Below are 23,601 nucleotides of genomic sequence, written 5' to 3' on the forward strand. Positions count from 1 at the left end.
CCCCATAGGTATAGGCAGAGTTACCCCCCTCTTCCCCATTGGTATAGGCAGAGTTTCCCCCCCTCTTCCCCATAGGTATAGGCAGTTACCCCCCCCCCCCTTTCCCCATAGGTCTAGGCAGAGTTACCCCCCATTCCCCATAGGTATGGGCAAAGTTACCCCCCCCACTTTCCCCATAGGTATAGGCAGAGTTACCCCCCCCCCCACTTTCCCCATAGGTATAGGCACAGTTACCCCCCCTCTCCTTCCCTTTCCCCATAGGTATAGGCAAAGTTACCCCCCTCTTCCCCATAGGTATAGGCAGAGTTACCCCCCTATTCTCCATAGGTATAGGCAGAGTAAAAAAAAAAAAAAATGATGCTCACCTGATGTCCCACACAGTGATCTACTCAGCAGCTGGTTCCCGTGTCTTCTCCCCTCCACAGTTAAGGCGCCGATGAGGGACGTCATCGGTGCCTGTACTGCGTGATGCTTGGGGGCGGAGGTCACGTCTCCTCTGTGTAAGCTGCAGATGCGTCTCAGACAGACTGCACAGTAAAAGGACAGGTAGGTAAGTAGCCAGGTAAATAGGTAACTAGGTAGGTAGATCAGGAAGCCAGATATGTAGGTAGGTGATTACCCAGGTTGGTAGGTAGGGGGCTAGCTAGGTTGTTAAGTCAGCTATGTATGAAGGCCAGGTATGTACATAGTCAGGTAGCCAGGTATGTAGGTAAGTAGTTAGGCATCCAGGTATAAAAGTTAGGTAGCCCCCCCCCCTCCATGAAGGTATAGGAACAGAGCTAACCCCCCTCCCCTGTAGGTATAGGAACAGAGTTAACCCCCCCTTTCCCCATAGGTATAGGCATCTGTTAATCACCCCTCTTTCCCCATAGGTATAGGCAGCAGTTATCCCCCCCTTTCCCCATAGGTATAGGCAGCAATTAACCCCACCCCTTTTCCTATAGGTATAGGCAGCAGTTACCCCCCCCCCTTTCCCCATAGGTATAGGCAGCAGTTAACCCCCCTTTCCCCATAGGTATAGTAGGCAGCAGTTAACCCCCCTTTCCTCATAGGTATAGTAGGCAGCAGTTAACCCCCCCCCCCTTTCCCTATAGGTATAGTAGGCAGCAGTTAACCCCCCTTTTCCCATAGATATAGGCAGCAGTTAATTCCCCTCCCCCTTTCCCCATAGGTATAGGCAGCAGTTAAACCCCCCCCCTTTCCTCATAGGTATAGACAGAAGTTACCCCCCCCCTTTCCCCATAGGTATAGGCAGCAGTTAACCCCCCTTTCCCCATAGGTATAGTAGGCAGCAGTTAACCCCCCCTTTCCCTATAGGTATAGTAGGCAGCAGTTAACCCCCCTTTTCCCATAGGTATAGGCAGCAGTTAATTCCCCTCCCCCTTTCCCCATAGATATAGGCAGCAGTTAAACCCCCCCCCCTTTCCTCATAGGTATAGACAGCAGTTAATCCCCCCTTTCCTCATAAGTATAGGCAGCAGTTAATCCCCCCCCTTTCCCCATAGGTATAGGCAGCAGTTAACCCCCGTTTTCCCCATAGGTATAGGCATCAGTTAATCCCCGTTTTCCCCATAGGTATGGGCAGCAGTTAACCCCCTCCCCTTTCCCCATAGGTGTAGGCAGCAGAGCAGTTAATCCCCCCCCCCTTACCCATAGGCATAGGCAGAAGTTAATCCCCCCCTTTCCCCATAGATATAAGCAGCAGTGAAACACTACTTTCCCCATAGGTATAGTAGGCAGCACTTAACCCCCCCCCCCCCTTCCCCATAGGTATAGGCAGCAGTTAACTCCTCCTCTCCCCATAGGTATAGTAGGCAGCAGTTAACCCCCTCTCCCCATAGGTATAGTAGGTAGCAGTTAACCCCCCCTTTCCCCATAGATATAGTAGGCAGCACTTAACTCCCCTTTCCCCATAGGTATGGACAGCAGTTAATCCCCCCATAGGTGTAGGAAGTAGTTAAGCCCCCACCCCTTGAATAGTAATAAAAAAAATTATGCTCACCTTATATCCCACACAGCGATCTCAGCAGCAGGGGCCCGCGTCTACTCCCCTCCACAGTGCAGGCATCGATAAGTGACGTCATCGGCGCCTGTACTGCATACTGCATGGGGGTGGAGGTCACGTCTCCTCTGTGTAAGCTGCAGATGCGGCTCACACAGAGGAGACGCGTTCTGCTGTATGTGCATTTACTGCACATACAGGAGAGGGCAGCGCTGTCTGCTGGGGATCTGGGATGAGTGTCCCGGTCCTCAGTAGCAGTAGCAGCTGGGCCTTTACCCGGCCGGGCCCTCGGACAACGTCCGAACAGACCGACCGGTCAGTCCGCCCCTGATTAGGAGTCAATCAAGATTTGTGACACCTATAGATCAGGTGAGTGATACAGATCCCAGTAAAGGACACTCATAGTTAAATGAGATATACTTCACTTTATTGCACTATAGATATAAAGCAAAAAAAAAAAAAAAAAAGAGAACAAAAAATAAATAACTGATTCCATGCTCCCCTGATATCCTATATGATCAGGCCATGTCTCCGCATATGTCTACAATATGATATCATAATTATAGGGGCTCCCAGTGCCAATATCTTTATACTATATAATCTAGAGCTCTTATGTTAAATATCCTCTAAAGCTGTTTATAGCATTACATATTAACTCTTCACACACTGACTTAGGTTGTAATTTTTTTTTTTACTTAATCTACTTCTCCTTGTGAGCTGCAATGAATATCATGGCCTTATAGTCCATAAGGTCACTGACATTCGTTCTCTTCTGAACCTTACAGTAATCTATAACAAATCCTTCTCCAACTAAAGCTTTCCTGGCAAAATCCTCATCATACGTGAAGGCATGGAGCTTGTCTTTCCCGACTGTAAAATATGTAATACCTAAAGCCCCGATTAACATGATGTGTCCTCCAGGTTTCAGCATCCTTGAGAACTTCCTGAGATATCTCCTGTAATCATCTTGGTCTTTACAGATACTATCTAGGAGCACAACACTGATGATACAATCTGCTGGTGGTAAGACTATCGGATCTGTCATATTTTCCTTCTCAAGGTCAAATTTCATCACATGCGGAATTGTAGATCTCACTTTTCCTTCTGTGTCCGGAAACTGGTCACTAAAAGACATGGGAAAAGTGAGGAAATGATTGTCCCACAGGAATATACAGGTATTAAGCCTCTATAGTAGTCTATAGGTTTGGATTATTGGCATCCAGCAGGAGTGGAGGAAACTACTGGATATTTAGCTTCATAAGCAGATTTGTTATTGCTAATGCACCAAAGAAATTGTCTAACATGACTTCTCCACATTATTTTAATATTTTAGAAACAGGGTAATGGCTTTGATATTGAATAGACTAATAGTGGTCTCTATCAGTAATAACAATAACAATGATTATAGACTTCACCAAATATTCAGAAAATACTTCACCTGTTCCCTTGTATCTCTCCATGAAGTTTTGTGGCATGTCCCCAATCGAATGCTCCTGTCCGTGAGTCCAGCCATCTCTTCAGCTCCATGATGCATCTGTCACTGACCTTCAAGACTATGATGTGTTGGAAAAACTCACAGGCGGCATAGAGTTGATGAACAAAGGAGCCAGCGCTGAGGTCAACAAGGACATCTCCATTAATGTGACCTGGAGAAAAATGTTACCAAAATGTAAAAAAAGAGTTTTGATAAACAACTACAAATTATATGATGCACATTATTAATGATATTTGTCTATTTCACTTCCAGAAAACTATAGATGTGAGAAAAAGTAAGTGTTGATTGATGTACCTGGAATTCTGTATTGTTAACTGGTAAAATGTGATTTGATATCTAAGTCCCAGTTATAGACAAACACAATGTAACTAAACTAATAATACTCAAACAGTTCTACTAGTCATGGTTTTTAATAATAAAATTGAGTAAACATCCACAGTGCAGGTAGAAAAAGGAAATTAACCTTTCAATGTAATAACTTCTTTATCCTCCACTAGCAGCAATCATCTCCTCCAAAAGTTAAATGTAGCTACAAATAAGATTTGCACTGATTAGAGGAGAATTTCTGGCTGATTTTACTCTGCAACTTTGTTTCAGATCGTCGGTTTCTGGGATGCCTTACATGCACAGCCTCCTTCAGGTCATACTACAATAACGAGCTCAGACTATGGTGAATGAATCCCCTCACCATGTATCTGCCTGCTTAGGAGCCTGAAAATGAAAATATCATATCATCTGGCATAACCAGTGTAACCATTGCTGGACTACCTCCTTGCAGCACTGAAGTGTTCCTCCTCTATAATTAACCAATTGCCTCATGTGAAATGTAATGAATGCAGGGCCGGCACTAGCCTAGTGGCACCTTGGAGCAGACATGTCCTGCACAGGCAAGCAAGTCTGCTTCTAGCCCATGCCTGCAGCTGTCAGCACCAAATGGCCATGCTTCATTAATGCAGGGGAAGAAGTGGAGCCTGGAAAGTCCGCACAGCCTAACTGTGAGCACTGCCTCTGATGCTGTATCCCTAGCACCTAACCTGATCCATGGTGTGGATCTCCCCACATGCCTTCCGCAGAGGAAGAGGCTGAGGATCGGGAGGGGGGGGATTTATGTATGATGTGTGTATATGTAATGTATGTGGGGGGGAACGGCAGCGGGTGTAAGTATGATGTGTGTATGTATGATGTGTTTGTATGTATTATGTGTTTTTATGTATGATGTGTGTATGTATGTAATGTATGATGTGTCTTTATGCATGATGTGTATGTATGATGTGTGTATGTATGGTGTGTATGTATGTATGTATGATGTGTGTGTATGTATGTATGTATGATGTGTGTATGATAAATGTGTGTATGATAGATGTGTGTATGTATGTAATGTATGTATGATGTGTGTATGTATGATAGATGAGTGTATGTTTGAGGTGTGGGTGTATGTATTATGGGTGTATGTATTATGGGTGTTTGTATTATGGGTGTATGTATGATGTGTGTATGTATGATATCTGTGTGTATGTATGTATGATACACGTGTGTGTGTGTGTGTGTGTGTAACTAAAAGGCGCTGCTACTACTCCCACTACATATGTAAAGTGGGCTTCTACTACTACTACTACCTAGGGGCACTGCTGCCTGCTACTACTACCTAAATGGGGGCTTCTACTACTATATATTTGGGGGCTGCAACTATACATTGGGGACTGGAACTTTATAAGGGGGGGTACTAGCTACAATGGGACCTACCTACAGGAGTAACCTCTACTTATAGGAGGCTGCTACTGCCTACAGGGAGTAAATACCTACAGATATCTACACAGGGACCTATCAACAGGTGGCACCTACCTACTCAGGACTAGTGTTGCTCGCGAATATTCGCAATTCGAATTTTATTCGCGAATATCGCATATTCGCGAATTCACGAATATTCGCGAATATAGTACTATATTTTCGTAATTACGAATATTCTTTTTTTTTTCACACAGTAAACATCACAGTGATCACCCCTCTCTGATTCCAGCTTGTGTGGTGTAATTTTTGCATTTGCGAATTATTCGCTTATGCAAATTTTTGTATATGCTGATTTCCGCATATGTAAATTTTTGCATACGCGAATTTTCGCATATGCGAAAATAAAACAAGAATATTACGAATATGCGAATATTCGTGAATATATGACGAATATTCGTTCATATATTCGCGAATATTCGCGAATTCGAATATGGCCTATGCCGCTCAACACTACTCAGGACACCTCTGTAATGGGGGAAACCATGTGAAGGGACCTACCTACTCTTCTCCCCAATCCTGCACCCCTCAAGAAATGTAACAAGGGGTGCAGTGAGCATTTACACCCCATAGGTGTCTGACAGATTTTTTGAACAGTGGTCCATGAAAATGAAAAATTACATTTTTCATTTGCACAGCCCACTGTCCAAAAGTCTGTCAAACGACAGTGGGGTATAAATGCTCACTGCACCCCTTATTACATTCCATGAGGGGTGCAGTTTCTGAAATAGGGTCACATGTGGGAGGGGTCCACTGTTCTGGTAGCACGGGGGCTTTATAAACACACATGGCCCCCAACTTAAATTCCAGCCAAATTCTCTCTCCAAAAGCCTGATGGCACTCCTTCTCTTCTGAGCCCTGTAGTGTGCACACAGAGCACTTTACATCCACATATGGAGTATTTCCATACTCAAAAGAAATGGTTTTACAAATTTTGTGGGACTTTTTCTCCTATTTCCCCTTTAAAAAAAAACAAACAAATTGGGTAACACCAGCATCTTAGTGAAAAAAATCTAATTTTTCTTAACACATCCGAATTTAACAAAAAGTCGTTAAACACCTGTGGGGTGTTAAGGCTAACTGAACCACTTGTTAAGTTCCTTGAGGGGTGTAGTTTCCCAAATAGTGTGCCATGTGATTTTTTTTATTTTTCCTGTTCTGGCACCATAGGGGCTTCCTAAATGCGGAATACCCCCCAAAAACCATTTCAGCAAAATTTGCTTTCCAAAAGCCGAATGTGGCTCCTTCTCTTCTGAGCATTGTAGTGAACCTGCAGAGAACTTTATGTCCGCACGTGGGATATTTCCATACTTAGAAGAAATTGGGTTATACATTTTGGGGGGCATTTTCTCTTATTACCTCTTGTGAACATTTTAAATTTAGGAAAAAAAACAGCATTTTAGTGAAAAAAGCTCACTGTACCCCTTGTTACGTGCCTTGAGGGGTGTAGTTTCCAAAATAGTATGCCATGTGTTTTTTTTCTGTTCTGGCACCATAGGGGCTTCCTAAATGTGACATGCCCCCCAAAAACCATTTCAGCAAAATTCACTCTCCAAAATCCCTTAGTCGCTCCTTCCCTTCTAAGCCTTCTAGTGCACCCACAGAGCACTTTGCCTCCACACATGAGGTATTTCCTTACTCGAGAGAAATTGGTTTACAAATTTTGGGGGGCTTTTTCTCCTTTTACCCCTGGTAAAAAATAAAAAATAAAATGGGTCTACAAGAACATGTGAGTGTGTAAAAATGAAGATTTAGAATTTTCTCCTTCACTTTGCTGCTATTCCTGTGAAACACCTAAAGGGTTAAATAACTTTCTGAATGTAATTTTGAATACTTTGAGGGTTGCAGTTTTTTATAACGGGGTCATTTATGGGGTATTTATAATATGAAGGCCCCTCAAAACCACTTCAAAACTGAACTGGCCCCTGAAAAATTTCCGATTTTGAATATGTTGTGAAAAATTGAAAAATTGCTGCTTAACTTTGAAGCCCTCTGGGGTCCTCCAAAAGTAAAAACATGTCAACTTTATTATGCAAACATAAAGTAGACATATTGTGTATGTAAATCAATATATCATTTATTTGGAATCTCTATTTTCCTTCTAATTTTCAAATATAGAAAAATGCTAAATTTTCTAATTTTTCATGAATTTTTTTAATTTTTCACCAAGAAATGATGCAATTATCGATGAAAATGTACCACTATGTTAATGTAGAATATGTCACTAAAAAACAATATCAGAATCAAATTCATAAGTAAAAGCATCCCAGAGTTATTAAAGCTTAAAGTGACAGTGGTCAGGTGTGCAAAAAATACTCTGGTCCTTAAGGTCATAATGGGCTTGGTCCTTAAGGGGTTAATAACAGTATAATGGTATTAGTCAGTGCAGTAGTAATATGTCTTTCCGGTGTGGAGTTATCATTTTATGTGAAAATCCTGCGTGCGCCCCTGGAGAGCGGCGATGCATCCTCTATATGCATCACAATTCTCTTACATTCACAGGCAAGGGGGATGCACATTATTTTGCATTGCTCGGGTGCTTCCAACCAACGCTATGTCAGTTTTGTGTAGACAAAATTTCTTGCACGGGCCCTGAATGAATGCCCACCATGACTGCCAGCAAAATAGTGGAAGCAGCTCTGGTAGGAGCCAGCTGTGATCATGAGACAGAAGCTTGAACACACCTCCGACTCCACATCTGGTGGTTGCTGGGCTTATTACTTTACATACAGGAAGAAGTCATTATAGCGCACCAGGAATACAGATAGATACGGCTCCTGTCTTGCCACCAGATCAGGGGTAGATCCAAAATTCCCCAAACAACTCCGTCACCCAGAAACCTGTCCTCTAAACCCATCCCCCCATTGCTCTCTCCCCCCTGTCCACAGACTCCCTTCTCCAGACCACACAGACCCCTGTCCACAGACCCCTCTCCTCCAGACCACACAGACCCCTGTCCACAGATCCCTCTCCTCCAGATCACACAGACCCCTGTCCACAGACCCCTCTCGTCCAGACCACACAGACCCCTGTCCTACGGACCCCTGTCCTCCAGACTTATGTCCACAGACCTCTCTCCTCTAGACCTATGTCTACAGACCCCTCTCCTCTAGACCTATGTCCACAGACCCCTCTCCTCCAGATCCCATTCCTTAGACCCCTCCTTCAGCCCCTCTCTTCTAGACCACCGTCCACAGACCCCTGCCTTTCAGACCCCTTTCCTCCAGATTCCTCTCCTCCAGACCCCTGTCCACTCACCCCTCTCCTCCAGACTCTTGTCCCAGGATCAGTGCAGGATAAGTAATGTTATGTATTGTTAATGGTGTCTACATAGGCTGTAGAGAGTTCCTTGCCATGGCCTCACACATATAGCCTGCTCTGATCACTCTCTCCCGATTTCCCCTCTCTCCGGTCCTATGCTATACCTCATAAATTCCAATTCCCTTCAGGGTTAACAACCCCTCCGGGACTAAGACCCCCGACTAGGGTCACCCTTTTAAAACTTCACTTTTATTTATTATTTGTTAAGAACAAAATGAGGTGCAAAAAATAATACAAACGAAGGTGTTTAAAAACACAATATATAGGAATTGGATTGGTCCATTACTGGTTCCACTAATTCTGATTCACTAGGGCTTATATGTTAGGGACTCTTTATCATTAATCTGGATCCTAAGATTCCAATCTTCATGTGGACTATGAAGATTGGAATCTTAGGATCCAGATCAATGATAAAGAGTCCCTAACATATAAGCCCTAGTGAATCAGAATTAGTGGAACCAGTAATGGACCAATCCAATTCCTATATATTGTGTTTTTAAACACCTTCGTTTGTATTATTTTTTGCACCTCATTTTGTTCTTAACAAATAATAAATAAAAGTGAAGTTTTAAAAGGGTGACCCTAGTCGGGGGTCTTAGTCCCGGAGGGGTTGTTAACCCTGAAGGGAATTGGAATTTATGAATTAAATACCCCGGGTACCCCATGGGGGATTTTTGTGTCTATGCTATACCTGTCCTATGCCAATGGACAGGGGCCTGTGGATAGGGGTTTGGAGGGGAGGGTTCTGTGAACAAAGAAGACAGGGAGGAAGGGGGACAGATGAGTCCAGAATAAGACGGTGTTTGGAAGGGGACAATAATGGCTGGAGACAGGGGGGTTTGAAGCGAGACCTGGGGGTTTAGAGTGGATATACTGTTGATCATATAAGTGGAACATGCATACTATAGGTTTCTCATCTCCCTTCTCTGGCTACTTCTGTCAGGCAATATAAGGGTTAACCCCTTAAGACATGTGCCATAAATGTACGGCACTGCAGCGAGTAACTTCATGCACGGCGGGTCCCGGTGGCTGTCAGTAGCCGCAGACCAGCCTGAAATGGTGTACATCAGTTATCACGCATATGTCCACTATTAACCCCTCAGATGCCGTGATCAATACAGATCACGGCATCTGCAGCGCTCTTCTGGGGTCTTCTGCTCCGATCTGCCTTCCAGCAGACCAGAACAACAAGAAAAAACGTGGTTTAAAATAGCAGGAAATGCTCAACCCCAAACACAGTTGTGCATTTATACTGGGGGAGCAGATCCTGCCCTTGTAGTCTGTTGCAAAGTGCAATCCCCAACATAAAATGCATACAATGGGGGATTCCTGCAGCAGACAAGTGCCACAATGGCATCCTACACCAGATGAAAGGTGTGGGTGCGTAACATATATAATAATACATAAATTTAGGTGCACTACTGTGGTAGATGTAAACAGTAACATATGAGTAACCCTCAAACTGATGTTAAAATTTTAGACTTTAGCCAGTATATCCTTATATGAAGGACATAACGCACACCTATTCCAAGGTTTCTCAAGTGGCAGGGGACCTAACACTAAACCTACCTGTGCCGTATGGGCAATACTCCATTGCATGCATTTTATGCTGGAGATTGCCCTTAGCAACAGACCACAAGCACAGGATCTGCTCCCCCAGTATAAATTCACAACTGCATTTGGGTTGAGCATTTCCTGCCCTTTTAAACCACATTTTTTTCTTGTTGTTCAAATCTTATACTTGGAGGTGTATAAACTCCAAATCTAATGCACCTTAATCACTACTGTAGGCAGCATTAAGGTTCACCATATCAGCCTACTTGGGGGGTGGGGGGGGGGGGTGGGTCATAGCCATCCTCCCTCTTCCCAGTGTATGTGGGCCCAGCCACACTGGAGTGAACTGGGAGCAGGCTATGAGTCGGACCCAATGCTGCTGTAATTGCCCACTGGCCCTGGCGTTGCCCATACGGCACAGATAGATTTAGTGTTCGATCCCGTGCCACTTGAGAATCCTTGGTATTGGTGTGCAGGCTCAGGTATGTCCTTCATAAAGGATATACTGGCTAATGTCTGAATTTTAACATAAGTTTGAAATTTAGCCATATGTCACTGTTTACATCTACCACAGTAGTGCACCTAAACTTATGTATTATTCCAGCAGACCAGAGCAAAAGATCCCTGATAATACTGATCAATGCTATGCCTATGCATAGCACTGAATAGTATTAGCAATCTGAAGATTGCTTTTAATAGTCCCCTATGGGAACTAAAAAAGTATAAAATAAATGAAAAAAAAAAACGTTTTGTAAAAAGTGAAAAAAAAAAAAAAAAAAAAAGCCCCTCCCCAATAAAGATTGAACCCCTTAAGGACTCAGCGTTTTTCAGTTTTTGCATTTCTGTTTTTTCCTCCACACCTTTTAAAAATCATAACCCTTTCAATTTTCCACATAACAAGCCATATGAGGGCTTATTTTTTGTGCCACCAATTCTACTTTTTAATGACATCAGTCATTTTACCCAAAAATCTACGGCGAAAGCAAAAAAAATATATATATAATTGTGCGACAAAAATCAAAAAATTAAATTTTGTACGCAGTGCATTTTCCGGTAAAAAGGACATCTTCTCTTTATTCTGTAGGTCTATACGTTTAAAATGATACTGATATAGGTTTGATTTTGTCTTACTTCTGTAAAAAATCATAACTACATGCACAAAAATTAAAATGTAAAAATGTTAACGTTTAAAAATTTGCTATTCTAATCCCTATAACTTTTTTATTTTTCCACATATGGGGATGTATGAGGGCTCATTTTTTGCTGAACTAATGATATATTTTTATAATTTGGACATTTACGCACACAGCGATACCACATATGTTTACATTTATTTTTATTTACATAGTCTATTTTTATGGGAAAAGGGGGGTGATTCAGACGTTTATTAGGGAAGGGGTTAAATCACAATTATTAACACTTTATTTTCCCTTTTTTTTGCAATTTTAGAGCCCCATAGGGGACTAGAACATTGTACACACTGATTTCCTTCACTGATCACTGCCATGCAATAGCATGGCATTGATCAGTGTTATCGCCACTCGATTGCTCCAGCCTAAATTTCAGGCACAGAGCCGTCGTTTGGTCATCTGACTGCGAGGAGGCAGGTAGGGATCCTCCTTGTGTCCAGCAAGCTGTTCGGGACACCGCAATTTCATGAACTTCACCACTGAGCTACCAAGAAGTTTTCACTTTCTCTTCAGACGCGGCGATCAACTTTGATCACAATTTCAAACGTACTGTTTAACATTTTAATCATATTGACCAACAAGTGAAAGAAAACATTTTTTTTTGTTTACCGTAAAGCATACAGCGGGCAAAATGGTATTTTTTGCTTACATTTCCTGATACAAAAAATTGTTTTTGGGCATTTACCATACATTTTAAGGTAAAATGAGTGATGTTATTACAAAGTACAATTGGTCCCGCAAAAAAACAAGCCCTCATATGGGTCTGTGTTATGGATTTTAGAAGGCGAGGAGGAAAAAAAGAAAATGCTACATTTAAATTGACCTGGTCCTTAATTTTCGTTTTAGCATTTTAGTTTTTTTCTCAATTTTGGACCGACATACCCATATAAGGGCTTGTTTTGTGTCACCAATTGTACATCAATCATTTTACAGAATCTACAGCGAAACAAAAAATATTGGTGAAATTGAAAAAAATTACCATTTTGTAACTTTTAGAGGCTTCTGTTTCTACACAGTACTATTTTCGGTAAAAAAATTACACATTATGTTTATTCTGTAGGTCCATACGTTTACAAGGATACCCAAGTTATGTAGGTTTTATTTTATTTTATTACTTTAAAAAATTATAACTACATATAACTATACTATAACTACAAGTGTTTAAAACTGTCCTCTTCTGACCCCTATAACTTTTTTTTAATTTTCTGCAGACGTGGTTATTTGAGGGCTAATTTTTTTGTGCTGTGGTCTGTAGTTTTTATTGGTACCATTTTTGTTTTGATGTTTTTGATGACTTTTTGATTTTTTTAAATTAATTTTTTATGGTATGTGAAGTGACCAAAAAATATAAAATATATTTTAATGGTTTGGAAATTTACGGACGCGGCGATACCACATTTCATTGTTTTTTTTAATTACATTCTTTATTTAAAAAAGGAAAAAGGGGTTAATTCACTTTTATTAACTTTTTTTATACTTTTTACTTTTTTTTTAACCTCTTTATAACATGCAATCTTGCAATTGCATACACAGCTTAATGCTGAGCTTTAGCCTGCAGAGCCTCACTAGAGCTTCAGAGCACCAATTGGACGGCAAGGAGGCAGGTAAGGGCTTGCCTGCCGTCCACTCAGCTGATCAGGACCTGCAATTTCTCCATGGATGTCCCGATCAGCAGCTGCTGAGCTAACATGCACCCTTAACCCTGCATTTAGACGCAGCAATTAGTTTTGATTGCGGCATCTAAAGAGTTAATGCCAGGCATCTGCCCGATTGGCGATGTCCGGCATTAACTGTGGGTCCTGGCTGCTGATAGCAACTTGGACCCACTGGGGTGAAGCGTGCTCAGCTCATGACCATGCTTCAGACCCCGGTAACGGGACAAGGGCATACAGGTACATCCTTGGTCCGTAAGCACCAGTGAGTAAGGGTGTACCTGTACGCCCTTTGTCCTAGAGGGGTTAAACATTCTGGCTTTCTGGAATAAACAAAAATGTGTAATAAGACAGGGGCAGCCAGAAGGACTCACACACCTGTACTGGGCCCAGATGATGAGTTCACCTCACAACCTGCCTTGAATTTTTAATGCATTTTGCATTTCAAGAGACTTACCCCATGTAGAAAGATACATTTCCAGATTAGTTGCTGTGTATTCAGCTGCATCCTCAGGGGTGTGGCTGTGTCTCTCTCTTGGCTCTGAACTCACTGAAATCTAAAGACTAGAGAGAAAGATTAGCTTGTCTCTATCCCTGACTCTATCTGCCGTGCGCTCCCTGTGCGCCCCCTCCCCCTTATCACTATAAACACACACACATTTTGCTAGTAAGTCCAGCTGGTGGTGGGAGAAGGTATTTACAACAAACAAAATACAATAAAATGCTTCCTGCCTAGCTGCAGATATGGCCCTGAGTTGGAGCAAATCCTCATAGAAAACCTCTCCTGCTCTGGACAGTTCTTGACATGGACAGAGGTGGCAGCAGAGAGCACTGTGGTCAGACTGGAAAGAACTACACAACTTCCTCTGTAGTATACAGCAGCTGATAAGTACTTAAAGGGTTAAGATTTTTAAATAGAAGTAATTTACAAATCTGTATAACTTTCTAGTTGATTTGAAAACATTTGTTTTTCTCCAGAGTACCCCTTTAATTATGGCATAACAAATTAATAAAAAAAAGACACACCAGCATATAAGACGCACCTAATTTTATAGGATAAAAATCTAGAAAATAAAGATTCTGAACCAAATACAATGTAAAGTATAGGACAGTGATCTTCAACCTGCGGACCTTCAGATGTTGCAAAACTACAACTCCCAGCATGCCCGGACAGCCGTTGGCTGTCCAGGGATGCTGGGAGTTGTAGTTTTGCAACATCTGGAGGTCCGCAGGTTGAAGACCACTGGAGGAGGTAGTACTCCAGATCCGTCACCGCTGCCCTGGATGTCGCCCTCCATCACTGTCGCCGCATCCCCGGGGTGTCCCCGTCGCTCCGGAATGTCTCTGCTGCCCGGTAGCCTCACTCTCCGTCACCGCCATGACGTCGCTGCGCATGCCGCTCCTATTGGATGACGGGACGGCGTGCGCGACGACGTGATGACGACGAAGGAGAGCGCCGGCCATGCAGGGGATCCCGGCACGGAGCAGACACTGAGGAGGCAGGTAAGGTCCCAAACAGCCCGACTGAACAGCCGGGTTAGTGTTATTTTCGCTTCAGACGCGGCGGTCAGCTTTGATCGCCGTGTCTGAAGGGTTAATACAGGGCATCACCGCGATCGGTGATGTCCTGTATTAGCCGCGGGTTCCGGCCGTTGATGGCCGCAGGGACCGTCCCGATAGGTGTATATTCGCCGTATAAGATGCACCGACTTTCCCCCCCCCCAGGTTTGGGGAGGAAAATGTGCGTCTTATACAGCGAAAAATACGGTATATAATACCCTTACTTGGTACATACAAATTATTTAAGTAAAGCTAAAAAATATTTAGAAAATCTGGGCTGGAATAGTGACAAAAAATAGACTGACACAATACTGCAAACACCAGTAATAGACATGGAAACACCACATCACGTTACCAATAGACTATTCTCAAAACTTCTAAGATTACTATCAATAGGTGAGAAGTAAATCTTGTCTTAGACAGCCCTTAGGGTACGTTCACACCACGATTTGTCAATAAGGGGACCGGATCCGGCTGGGGTATTGGAGCCTCTGGTCCCCTTATTGACAAACCGTGGTGTGAACGCACCCTAAGGCTGTCTTGTGTTCTGAACAAAGACCTAGTAGAATTCTTGGTTAAACAGCTTATGTCTTATGTCTCCACCTCTCACACTGATGGTACTGATACAGAGTGACGAAACTTCACCCCGTGTCTTTCCTGAAAGTGCTTGTAAACAGTGGAAACATTAAATTGAGAGCTTTTAGCATTACATGTGCCTCCAAATCTTTATTTTGAGTGAATTCGATGGGCAACCCACATATTGGCACAGTACAGGCAGCTAAGTACACTACCAAAGTGGTGTTATTTTTATAAATTCTTCCTGTACTTAAAGGGGTACTCCCCTCAATTTTATTTTTATTTTTTTAAATCAACTGGTGCCAGAAAGTTAGACAGATTTGTAAATTACTTCTATTAAAAAATATTAATCCTTCCAGTACTTATCAGCTGCAATATGCTCCATAGGAAGTTATTTTCTTTTCCTTTCTGTCTGACCACAGTGGTCTCTGCTGACACCTCTGTCCATGTCAGGAAATGTCCAGAGCAGGAGAGGTTTGCTATGGGGATTTGCTTCTACTCTGGACAGTTCCTAAAATGGACAGAGGTGTCAGCAGAGAGCACTGTGGTCAGACAGAAAGGAAATTCTAAAATAAAAGAACTTCCTGTGGAGCATACAGCAGCTGATAAGTACTGGAAGGATTAAGATTTTTCAATAGAAGTAATTTTCAAATCTGTTTAACTTTCTGGCACCAGGTGATTAAAAAAAATAGATGCTTTCCAGTGGAGTACCCCTTTAATGATTGGGAGCTATCCAATACAATAGGTGTTGCATGTAATACACTAATTGTGACCGCATTTCCAAGTACCAGGGTGACTAAAGGGGTACTCCTCTGGAAAACATTTTTTTTTTTTAAATCAACTGGTGCCACAAAGTTAAACAGATTTGTAAATTACTTCTATTTAAAAATCTTAATCCTTCCAGTACTTATCATCTGCTGTATACTACAGAGAAAGTTCTTTTCTTTTTGAATTTCCTTTCTGTTTGACCACAGTGCTCTCTGCTGACACCTCTGTCCATTTTAGGAACTGTCCTAAGCAGGAGAAGTTTACTATGGGAATTTGCTTGTACTCTGGACATTTCCTGACATGGACAGAGGTGTCAGCAGAGAGCACTGTGGTCAGACAGGAAGGGAATTCAAAAAGAAAATAACTTTCTCTGGAACATACAGCAGCTGATAAGTACTGGAAGGTTTACATTTTTTAAATTGAAGTAATTTACAAATCGGTTTGTTAACTTTCTGGCCCCAGTAAAAAAAAAAAAAAAAAAGTTTTTCCATTGTAGTACCCCTTTAAAGGGATATTCTGCCCACAAGCATCTTATCCCCTATACAAAGAATAGGGGATAAGATGTCTGATCACGGGGGTCCCGCCGGTGGGACCCTGCTTGATCTCCATACAGCACTCGTGCTGATCTCGGCATTCTAAATTCTAAACATTATGTTTAAAATGCTGGGTTTCCGCAGACGGACACGTGACGTTATGCCACACCAGGCCCCCTCATGATGTCAGTTTTGCAACAGCTGGAGGTCCACAGCAGGGGTGGCCTGACAATGTTTGGGGATCATGGGGCCCCCGTGTGCTTCTGTGCCAGGTAGCTAAGCATCATCAACCAATGAGAAGGCTGAGGCTGACCGATATCTGGCATTAACCCTTAAGACGCCGCTATCAAAGTCGATGGCAACTACAATGCGAACAACCTTATCCTAGCTAGCTTAATGGGTTGATCAGGACCTCCACAACCAACTTGTGGAATCCTGGTCATCTGAGAGGATGGCAGGATGACCCATAAATGCCTCCTTGCTGTCCAATCATGCTCCTCAGCAGCCTGCACTAATGGATCACCAATAACACTGATCAATGCTGTCCTATGAAACAGCACTGTTCAATGTATGCAATCTTAAGATCACATAAGAGACTCCGGTGAGGACTAAAAAATTGTGAATAAAATATAAAAAGAAAAAGTAAATAAATGTGATTAAGCCCCTTTTCTAATAAAAGTTTAAATCCCCCCCCCCTTTTTTTTTTTACATTTTTTTAAAATAAAATAATGTAAAATAAATAAACATAAACCTATGGGGTGTCACCACGTGCGTGAATGTCCAAACTATAAAAGTATGTTGTTAATTAATCAGTCAATGGTGTAAACGAAAAAAATACCAGAATTACAGATTTTTGGTCACTTGATATACCAGAATTCACCATAGAATTTGTGGTAAAAGGATTGATGTCATTACAAAGTACAATTAGTGGCAGAAAAAATTTCTCTGTAGGTGGAAAATTGAAAGAGGAAAGATAGAAAAAATCATGTCCTTAAAGGGGTACTCCACTGGAAAACATTTTTTTATTTTTTAAATCAACTGATGACAGAAAGTTAAACAGATTTGTGAATAACTTCTATTAAAAAAATCTTCATCCTTCTAGTACTTATAAGCTTCTATGGTCCATAGGAAGTTCTTTTCTTTTTCAATTTCCTTTTTGTCTGACCACAGTGCTCTCTGCTGACACAGCAGAGAGCACTGTGGTCAGACAGAAAGGAATCTCAAAAAGAAAAGAACTTCCTGTGGGGCATACAGAAGCTGATAAGTACTGGAAGGATTAAGATTTATTGATTGAAGTAATTTACAAATCTGTTTAACTTTCTGGCACTAATTGATAAAAAAATGTTTTCCAGTGGAGTACCCCTTTAAGGCATTTATATATATATATATATATATATATATATATATATATATATATATATACCGTATTTATCGGCGTATAACACGCACTTTTTAGGCTAAAATTTTTAGCCTAAAGTCTGTGTGCGTGTTATACGCCGATACACCCCCAGGAAAGGCAGGGGAGAGAGGCCGTCGCTGCCCGCTTCTCTCCCCCTGCCTTTCCTGGGGTCTAGAGCGCTGCTGTCGGCCCTTTTCACCCCCTGGTTATCGGCGCCGCTGCCCGTTCTGTCCCCCTGACTATCGGTGCCGGCGCCGATAGCCAGGGGGAGAGAAGCGGCGCCGACAGCCAGGGGGAGAGAAGGGGCAGCGGCACCCATTGCCGGCGCCGCTGCCCCGTTGCCTCCCCCCATCCCCGGTGGCATAATTACCTGAGTCCGGTCCGCGCTGCTCTAGGCCTCCGTCGTGCGTCCCTGGCGTCATTGCTATGCGCTGAACTGCGTGGCGCATGACGTCAGAGCGCCGCGCCGTGCATAGCAACGAAGCTGGGGACGCACGACGGAGGCCTGGAGCAGTGCGGACCGGACTCAGGTAATTATGCCACCGGGGATGGGGGGAGGCAACGGGGCAGCGGCGCCGGCAATGGGTGCTGCTGCCCCTTCTCTCCCCCTGGCTGTCGGCGCCGCTTCTCTACCCCTGGCTATCGGCGCCGGCACCGATAGTCAGGGGGACAGAACGGGCAGCGGTGCCGATAACCAGGGGGTGAAAAGGGCCGACAGCAGCGCTCTAGACCCCAGGAAAGGCAGGGGGAGAGAAGCGGGCAGCGACGGCCTCTCTCCCCCTGCCTTTCCTGGGGGTGTATCGGGGTATAACACGCACACACACGCACCCTCATTTTTTCATGGATATTTGGGTAAAAAACTTTTTTTACCCAAATATCCTTGGTAAAATGAGGGTGCGTGTTATAGGCCGGTGCGTGGTATACCCCGATAAATACGGTATATATATATATATATATATATATATATATATATATAAATAAATATGCATATATCCCTCCTCCCTTCCAGGGTTTAAGGGGTAGTTGGCCAACTTTCAATGTCTTTTTTTAACCCTTTCCCCTATCCACTACTGAAATGCCCAACATGGTACTAGAACCTTCATTTATATTCCTCACATATGTGGTGCACGTATCAGCGTTTCCCAACCAGGATGCCTCCAGTTGTTGCAAACCTACAACTCTATATACATATATATATATATATATATATATATATATATATACTTACAACTATATATATATATATATATATATATATATATATATATATACACACACACACATACACACATATACACTCACACCCCACTCCCTTTTCCTCACATGCAGGGACATGATAAGGCACTTACAGGGAGATGACCACTGGTGTAGTTTCAATGAAATATATTTTACTTAAAATGAGTTTCTGAAGATTAGGTTCTAGTTTCCAAAAAAAAAAAAGTTGGAAAGGTCTAACAATTCTGGAAGTTAAAGGGGTAGTTCAGAAAACTGAAGTTTTTAGACACCTATCCCTTATCCATGGATAGGGGATAATGGTCTGATTAGGGGGGTCCGACTGCTGGGATCTCCTGTATGACACCCCCCCCCCTACTAATGCATCTTCAGTGTACTCTGGCCCCCACAATTCTGGCCCCCATTCACCGATTGAGGTAGGACATCGCTGCGGCCGGTGGTTGGCTGTGCCAACTTGCATTCGTCCAGGAAGGTGGGGGGTGCTTTTCTCGTTTATGTAGCTGGATACTTGTACAGGAGATCATAGGGGGTCCCAGCCATCAGACCCCCATAATGAGACACTTATCCCCTATCCATGGATAAAGGATAAGTGTCTAAAAAGTTCAGTTCCCTGGACTACCCCTTTACAATTTTTGAGTCATCATCATCATCCTGTCCCCCCCCCCCCCCCATTATAGAAATAAACAATTGATATGACTGGAGGGGGGTGGAGTGGGAGTTTAGTTATTGACAATTGTTTAAAATTATTACATTTAAGTGCCAAGAAAATACTGAGCTGAGCAAAGGGTCCCCCCCCCCCCATGCCTGGCACCAAGGTGGTGTGTGGGTGATGTGTTTGGCAAAGTATTATTTTGAGACACTGTTTACATCATAAAGAGAAATATTGTTCTATCATAACAGTTTAAAAACATAGAAAAACTCAGAACAATTAGTATACATACCCTGTGTGAAGGTTTTTGCAAGATTTTCAATAGGAAATTTTAAGAAATCCTCTCCAAAGACCATATCAGATTTATTGGACAGGTAATCCTCCAGGTGTTGTCTGGAATCGTATCCATGTACATGATAGATCTTCCGGGTGGTGGGATCCATTGTGTAATCTTCTATCACAGGCAGGGGGACTCTCTCTACACCGGAGCGTGAGGTCTGTATATAATAACCAGGAATCAGCTTCTAAAGATCATGTATTAATAAGAATAGCTTATAGCAAAATGATTTATCTCCACGAGTCAGTCATGGGAATATGTGTTCTAAAAATTCACATGAAATATTAATGATCTTCAACTAAACAAATCAACTGAATTGTTAAAGAGACATTGAGGAGAAACCTACTTGTTATTCTACAAATAACGAATAAATATATATTAATATAAATCTCTATCTGTCTCTATCTATATCTTCTTCCCCTCCAATTTATCCTCGTTTGCTTCCTGACTAATCCACATCTCCCCTCCGTCAAGTCTCCTCACTGTCCACCCTTTCCCAAAGAATTCAGTTCAACCTGTTGACACGACAACAACCTGTCCTCTCCATACATCTCTGATCTGATCTCCAGATGCCGCCCCTCACCTAATCTCTGACCATCTCAAGACCTCGACTGTGCTTTCCATTCATCCACACCTTACCTTTACAAAACTTCTCCTCTGCTTCCCCCATGCACTGGAACTCCCTCCCCGGACATATCCTCTCCCACTGTAATGATCGCACCTGGCAAGGAGCCACATGCTGCACTCTGGCGACACGAAAGCTGTAGGTGCAGGGTCAATCAGCAGCGGTGGGGGGGGGGGGTGGATTTAAAACCCTGCAGTGTGTCCCAGCCCGGCATGTTTCTCCTCACTCACCAGCATTTGTTTCTGCCAGCTTGTTTTGTTTACTTGACTTCTAACCCTTGACCATTCTTTAGCCTGTCATTCTGTGCCTTGTAGTCCTCCTGGTTTTGATCTCGGCTTGTCTGACCCTGCTTCTCGGTTTGTGTTGTGTGCCTATGTCTTCATTTTAGTTCTGTCTTCCTGGTTTTATTCCCTGTGTTTTGCCTCTAGTTCTGTGCCTGTTAAACCATTGTATCCGTACCTGCCTCCCTGACTTCTGCTCTGTGTTTTGCGTATTCTGCTCCTCTCCTGTTCTGACTTTTTGGTTTGACATTGGTTTACCCTTTGCTGTTTTTGCTGTTGCTGTATGTGTTCTGTTTTGGGGAGTATCATTTGGGGCGGATTGCCCATAGAGGGAGGGACAGCCGTTAGCATAAGTTCACACAAGCGGATCCTCAGTGTGTATTACACTGCGGATCCGCCGCTGAAGGACCACTGTATTCTGCCTTTACAGGTGCCTGCTCGAAGCAGCAATGCGCCACTGCAAATAGACACACTGAAGAGATGTACGAGTTTCTACACATGCGTGGTGTACTCGCACATCGCGGCCTTTCCCCCTGCTCTATAAACTAGGCCGAGAGCTGCAGCGATGTGCGTGTATACTGTGCACGGCAACTTGCATATTGCAGTGTGTCTTCTCGTGGCGGCGGATTGCCGCTCCGAGCTTGCACCTGTAAAGGCAGCATACAGCGGCCCTTCAGTGGCAGATCCGCAGCGTAATACGCGCTGGGTATCCACTCATGTAAACATACCCTTAGGGTGAGTCCTAGGTCTCCACTGATCCCTACCTCGGGCATAATAGTTACCTAAAAGAGAAACCTGAAAACCCATCTCTTTAAGAAAGCTTACAACTTACAATAACCCTGCTGCCACTGCACTGGACTGGGAATGACTGCTTCTCTAACTGCTCACAGATGGCCCGCTGCCTCCCTTACCTGCTGCTTCCCTCCCCACAAATTGTAGATTATAAGCCCTTGCAGGTAGGAACCTCTCTGCCTCTGTATCACTCTGTTATTTATTCTGTCATGCTCATGCTATGCATTTTAAGCTTTATTATTTGTACAGCGCCCTGGAACCAAGGGCACTATGAAAATAAATAATAATATCAATAATAATACTGTAATAATAATAATACCAATAATTTTGTTGTACACTATACCTAACAAAATGTTCAGATTTTCTAAGTTATGCTCGTCAGTAGAGTTCTGGTCCCGGTTACTGATAGTAGCTGTCCCTCACCGCCTAAAATGCAAACATAGTTCCTGTGCTCTCTTCATTGGCATTTAAGGATCTAGAGTGAAAATTTACCTCTTAAGGACGCAGGGCATACCTGTACGCCCACGAACCCAGCATTAACCCCTTAGACACGGTGATCAAAGTTGAACAGAAGGTAAAATGAGTGGCAATGCATACATACCGGCATCATATACCTACTAACCTACCTGCACTATATAGCTACCTGACCTATAATCAATACCTATGTGCACTATATACCTACCTATTTGCCTGTACTATTCCTACATACCTACTTACCTTCTTGCACCATCTACTTACCTGCCTACATGCCTGCACTATCAACCTACCTACCAGGGGGCTATTACCAATCTATCTACTGAGGGGCATTACCTACCCGGTAGGGGGATTCCCTACCTATCCACTGGGAGTATCTACCTAATTGGGTGGGGTAAGGGTGTTATCTACTTACCTACCTACTGGAGGATCCCTGCCTACCTACTGGGGACATCTACCTAATGGGGACAAATTACCTACCCACAATCACCCAATCCCCCTACCCTCCCCGCAACCAAAATGCTCCTTTGCCTGTGTAGACAAAAATCCGGACAAAGAATTAGCATATTTACGGATATGTTTACATCAGAGTAGTAGTTTACATTCAGGGGATACTTCGGCATGTTGGCAGAATAGTATGCCAAGATCTGTGACATAGTTATAGGGGTTTGCAGAGGTTGCAGTTGTGACTCCTCTCGTCACTACTGTACTTTACTGTACACACTGAAACAGAGGGCTGCAGCATCAGCGTCCTGTGTCTCACTATTCTATACTTCATTTAGGCCCCATTCTGCATTGTTTTGTAGGCACCTCCAATACTTGCTGCCTGCACCATGATCCTTAGCATTTCCCTCTCTGCAGGAAAAGTAACAGGAATGCTTAGAAAGGTTAAAGATGGCACTGAGCAGCTCATTGTGTGATATTAAGTTACAGTTTTACTGTACATCTCCTTGTGAGCTTCAATAAACATAGAAGCCTTATAGTCAGTAAGGTCACTCATATTTTTTCTCTTTTTAAAGGGGTACTCCACTGGCCAGCGTTCAAAACATTTAGTTCCGAAAGCTTTGTGCGCACTTCGGGGGTCGGAAAGTTAAACAGATCTGTAAATTACTTTTATATTAAAATTTTAATCCTTCCAGTACTTATCAGCTGCTGTATACTACAGAGGAAGTACTTTTCTTTTTCAATTTCTTCTTAGTCTGACCACAGTGCTCTCTGCTGACACCTCTGTCCATGTCAGGAACTGTCCAGAGAAGGAGTAAACCTATCCAGCTTCAACTGTTGTGACCCTTGCGATCTCCAATATGGGGACCCGGCACTGCCGCTGCTCTGCGTGGTTAGTGCTTGTGCTGTCGACCTCACTAAAAGGTTGACA

The 23,601-nt window shown here is 43.1% G+C and overlaps 1 protein-coding gene across 1 annotated transcript; it reads right to left on the reverse strand.

Moving 5' to 3' along the window:
• Positions 1-2,544: 2,544 nt before the first annotated feature.
• On the reverse strand, positions 2,545-20,160 carry LOC130293891 (indolethylamine N-methyltransferase-like). Its single transcript, XM_056543123.1, has 3 exons — positions 20,010-20,160; positions 3,441-3,648; positions 2,545-3,126 (listed from the first exon to the last, which is right to left on the reverse strand). The coding sequence occupies exons 1-3, from the start codon at positions 20,158-20,160 to the stop codon at positions 2,703-2,705; spliced, it is 783 nt and encodes a 260-aa protein (XP_056399098.1). The 3' UTR covers positions 2,545-2,702.
• Positions 20,161-23,601: the final 3,441 nt, after the last annotated feature.

The sequence above is a fragment of the Hyla sarda genome, chromosome 10 (assembly GCF_029499605.1).
Source record: "Hyla sarda isolate aHylSar1 chromosome 10, aHylSar1.hap1, whole genome shotgun sequence".
In the NCBI taxonomy this organism is placed as follows: Eukaryota; Metazoa; Chordata; class Amphibia; order Anura; family Hylidae; genus Hyla; species Hyla sarda.